Source organism: Alexandromys fortis, unplaced genomic scaffold (genome assembly GCF_014885135.2).
Source record: "Alexandromys fortis isolate MF-2015 unplaced genomic scaffold, M_Fortis_MF-2015_v1.1 scaffold_262, whole genome shotgun sequence".
NCBI classification, from domain to species: Eukaryota; Metazoa; Chordata; class Mammalia; order Rodentia; family Cricetidae; genus Alexandromys; species Alexandromys fortis.
Genome location: NW_026068147.1, coordinates 280223 through 283543, shown reverse-complemented (window position 1 = coordinate 283543; position 3321 = coordinate 280223). Strand labels below are relative to the sequence as shown.

Here is a 3321-nt window from a genome sequence, read left to right as displayed (position 1 = left end):
AGTGTGTGCCACCACTGCCTCGCCTAAAAATCTTTTTTTAAAAGAGTCTATAGATCCTAAGCAGGGACAACATTGTTTGAAGAATTTAAGTCTTTTTTGTTTTTCGAGCCAGGTTTTCTCTGTAGCTTTGGAGCCTGTCCTGGAACTTGCTCTGTAGACCAGGCTGGCCTCCGACTCAGATCTGCCTTCCTCTGCCTCCCCAGTGCTGGGATTAAAGTCATGCGCCACCACCGTCTGGTTTGAGTTTAAGTTCTACCTTCACTTTAAAAGCTTTTTTTGTTTGAGGCAGGGTCGCAGTATGTAGTTCAGGATGGCCTCATACCTTGCATCCCAGGTTGCCCAGGTGCCTCTTAAACTTCTAGCCTCAGCATCCTGCTGGGATTACATCAGGCTTTGGCACCAAGACCAGCTTGCTTGTTTTGCTTATTTTCAGGATGTGGGCAGAGGTTCAGATAGGCCATCTGCAGCTTGAGGGCTAATGGTTTCACTCTGTGAGACGCCTACAGGGGAGCCTCAGCAGCGTCATCTATGCGGCCTGTCCCATCAAACCCGTCTTCTCTGATACACCTAGACATCTTTCATGCATCCCACCTCACTCAACCTCCCACTGCACCCAGATTCCTTCCCCGCGACAATAAAAAGCATGTAGGCGGGGCTGGTTTTCCGGTTTTTATTGTGGGTGTACTTTTTGGCGGTGGCAAAGGGCAGTGGGACAGGCTTTCCAAGGAGTGCCCCCCTCCCATCTCCTGAGAGGCCAGGCGTGACTCGGGAGAGGGGAGAGGACGTTCTTACTCGCGGATCTTCAGTTCCCGCGCCATCTGACAGAGGGCGCAGGGGAGGCAAAAGGTGAGGGTAGCCCAATCGTGCCCGACGGAGCCCTGGAGGGTGGGAAAGAAAGAAATCGATAGGGGTCAGAAACCTTGCTCTGGGGTGCCAGGTGGCGGGTCCCCAGTCCTCAGTCCCGGTGGTCCGGAATTGGCTCGCACCTGGATGTGGTAGCGCTCCCGCATGCCCGTGCGCAGAGAGTGCAAGCCTCCAGGTAGGTATGGTGCACAACAGCACTCCCCGAAGTCGTCAGAGATTCGGCAGGCGAGGCACAGCGGAGCGAAAGTGCCGCACAGACCTAGACAGGGCGGAATAGTCAGGGTCGGGACGTGCTGCGCTTGCTCTCAGGGAGGGCACACACGATGGCAAGGAAGGGTGAGGGTTCCCGGAGGACAGGTGTAAAGAAGGGGGCAAAGACCCAAAGCAATCAGGGTCCGGTGGGGAGGACCAGCTGCTGAAGAGGGAGGCTGAGGGCTGGATTGTGAGATCCAAGGCAGTGAAGATTGCAGAAGGGCCCAATCAGAGCCCCACAAAGGGGTAGGTGAAAGGTGTAGAAAGGGTTGGGACGAGTTTGGGGTGAGCTTCCGCCCCTTCCCACCTTCCCTGGGCACACTCACAGACGGGCATGTCGTTGCAGCAGTCGGTGAGGCCTGTGTGCCAATCGCTGAGCTGTGTCTGGTAGCAAGTATTGGCACACTGAGGCTGACTGGTCACTGGATAGGACATGGCTGTGGAGGTAGGAAAGAGGATCAACAGGCATCCCGGCAGGCCCTTCTGGGCCATGGCACCTTTGCCACCCTTCCTTCTGCCGGGCAGTCTGGGCAGGCCACTTGGCCGCCCCCTTGAGGAAACATCGCTATACCCCTTCCATTTGGTCATCAACACCCCTAGTCTGTCCCTGTTGCTGTTGCCAACTATACATCTGGTTGAACTAAGGTTGGGAGGAAAAGTGGGCACCACAGCTGGGCATTGCTTAGATTTGCCACCACCACCTCCTTCTCCTCCACGACTGGGCTCCAGCATTTCAGGGGTCTCTGGGGTAAAAGCAGGTGCCATTTATCTTCGAAGCCAGGGTGCCCAGGGAAGGGAGGCAACCAGGTTCCTGGCTCCCCAAAGGTTGTTGGTCCATCCTGTGATCCCACCTTTGCCTTTCACGTTGTCGTGCATCTCAAACTGCATCTCGCTGGCCCTGAGGAGGTGGCTGCTGTGTGAACGGCTGCAGGGGATGGCTACGGCAACAGCTACGGCAACGGGGTCTGTCCCAGGGACGCTGGATACTGGGCAAGGGAGGGCAAGGGACTAGGGCACTGGGGGAGCTGGACTCTCACGGGGAAGAGAGCTGAAGAGAAAGAGGCTGTGTTAGCCTGTTGGCTAGGATGGAAAGGGTGGGGCGAACAACTCGCCCATCTTAACAGCTGCCCGACAGACCCCAGAGGACTCTTTATGGAGCAGAGGCAGAGTTGGAGAGAGACAAAGAGAGAAAGGGACAGGGACAGGTGTGGCAGAGACGAAGAGCTCTGAGCCAGGTGCCCACAGAGACACTGCTAGTGACACCCACAAGCGCCAAGCACTTGGCCTCTGCAAGTCAATCTCACAGAGGGCCATAGGCTCAGAGATGAAGAGAAATGTACTGTTTCGGATGGGCCAATCCAAACAGACTAGGAGATTGGGTGCTGGGCCCCCAAATTTCTAAATTCAACTCAGTACCTCTCAGGTTGGACAGGTGAGACTGGGAAGATGGGGCTTTGGGAGAGAGCAAGGTTCCTGGTTACTGACAATCAGAGATGAGAAAGGAGCGGAGCTGAGAGCCAGGTAGGTGGAGAACAGCCAAGGGGCCCTGCCTGGAGCAGAGGCTCTGGGGAGAGAAGGTGCTCCTACCTGCAGACCCACGTGAGGAGGTGGCGATGGAGGTGACACAGAGATGCGCAGCAGACACTAAGTTCTCGGTGTCAGGCCAGGAGCCACTTATATGGGCCAGGCCGCACAGCTTGGGCGGGGCTCTGACAGAGATACCTAGGGAGCCTAGCCGGTCTGCCTGACCCTCTTCCCTTCCGCCTGGATTTTCCATTCCCCACACCCCACTTCCTCCCCTGTCTCATCGCTCAGGACTGAAGTCCTGGGGGCAGAGGTAGAAACCAGAGTAGGGGTGACATAGAGAGTCAGGGGTGGAGAAGATTTGAGGAGCGGCGTGGTCCAAAAGAGAGGGGCCGATGGGGATGAGAAGAGAGCGGGGGATACAGGAACCAGGAAATGGGTGGTGGGAGAGGAGATTGAGAGACGGAGTGTAACATCTGGGGAGAAATAGGAAAAATATGAAGCAGGGTTTTGGAGAGGTCAGAGGGACCTGTGGGCTGAGAGCCAATAAGGTGGGGGTGGGGGTAGGGGTGGGAGGAGTGGGGGAGAGGGAGGCAAGAGGAGACCTGGTGTGCTGTTCAGAGTAGAAGGGAGTGAGGATGATGTTTTTTTTTTTTTTTTTTTTTTTTTTTTTTTTTTTTT

The 3321-nt window shown here is 55.8% G+C and overlaps 1 protein-coding gene across 1 annotated transcript; it reads right to left on the bottom strand.

Moving 5' to 3' along the window:
- Positions 1–662: 662 nt before the first annotated feature.
- Cnfn (cornifelin) lies at positions 663–1645 on the bottom strand. Its single transcript, XM_050127133.1, has 3 exons — positions 1443–1645; positions 987–1123; positions 663–878 (listed from the first exon to the last, which is right to left on the bottom strand). Exons 1-3 carry the CDS (start codon positions 1606–1608, stop codon positions 789–791), a joined length of 393 nt encoding a protein of 130 aa, XP_049983090.1. The 5' UTR covers positions 1609–1645; the 3' UTR covers positions 663–788.
- Positions 1646–3321: the final 1676 nt, after the last annotated feature.

What these genes read in the sequence shown, in the direction of transcription:
- Cnfn (XM_050127133.1), bottom strand. Translation starts at nt 1,608, where the DNA reads ATGGCCCAGAAGGGCCTGCCGGGATGCCTGTTGATCCTCTTTCCTACC. An exon ending in CTGCAACGACATGCCCGTCT is followed by an intron (nt 1,124 to 1,442) that starts GTGAGTGTGCCC and finishes CGCCCTGTCTAG; the next exon opens with GTCTGTGCGGCACTTTCGCT. An exon ending in GGGAGCGCTACCACATCCAG is followed by an intron (nt 879 to 986) that starts GTGCGAGCCAAT and finishes CCCACCCTCCAG; the next exon opens with GGCTCCGTCGGGCACGATTG.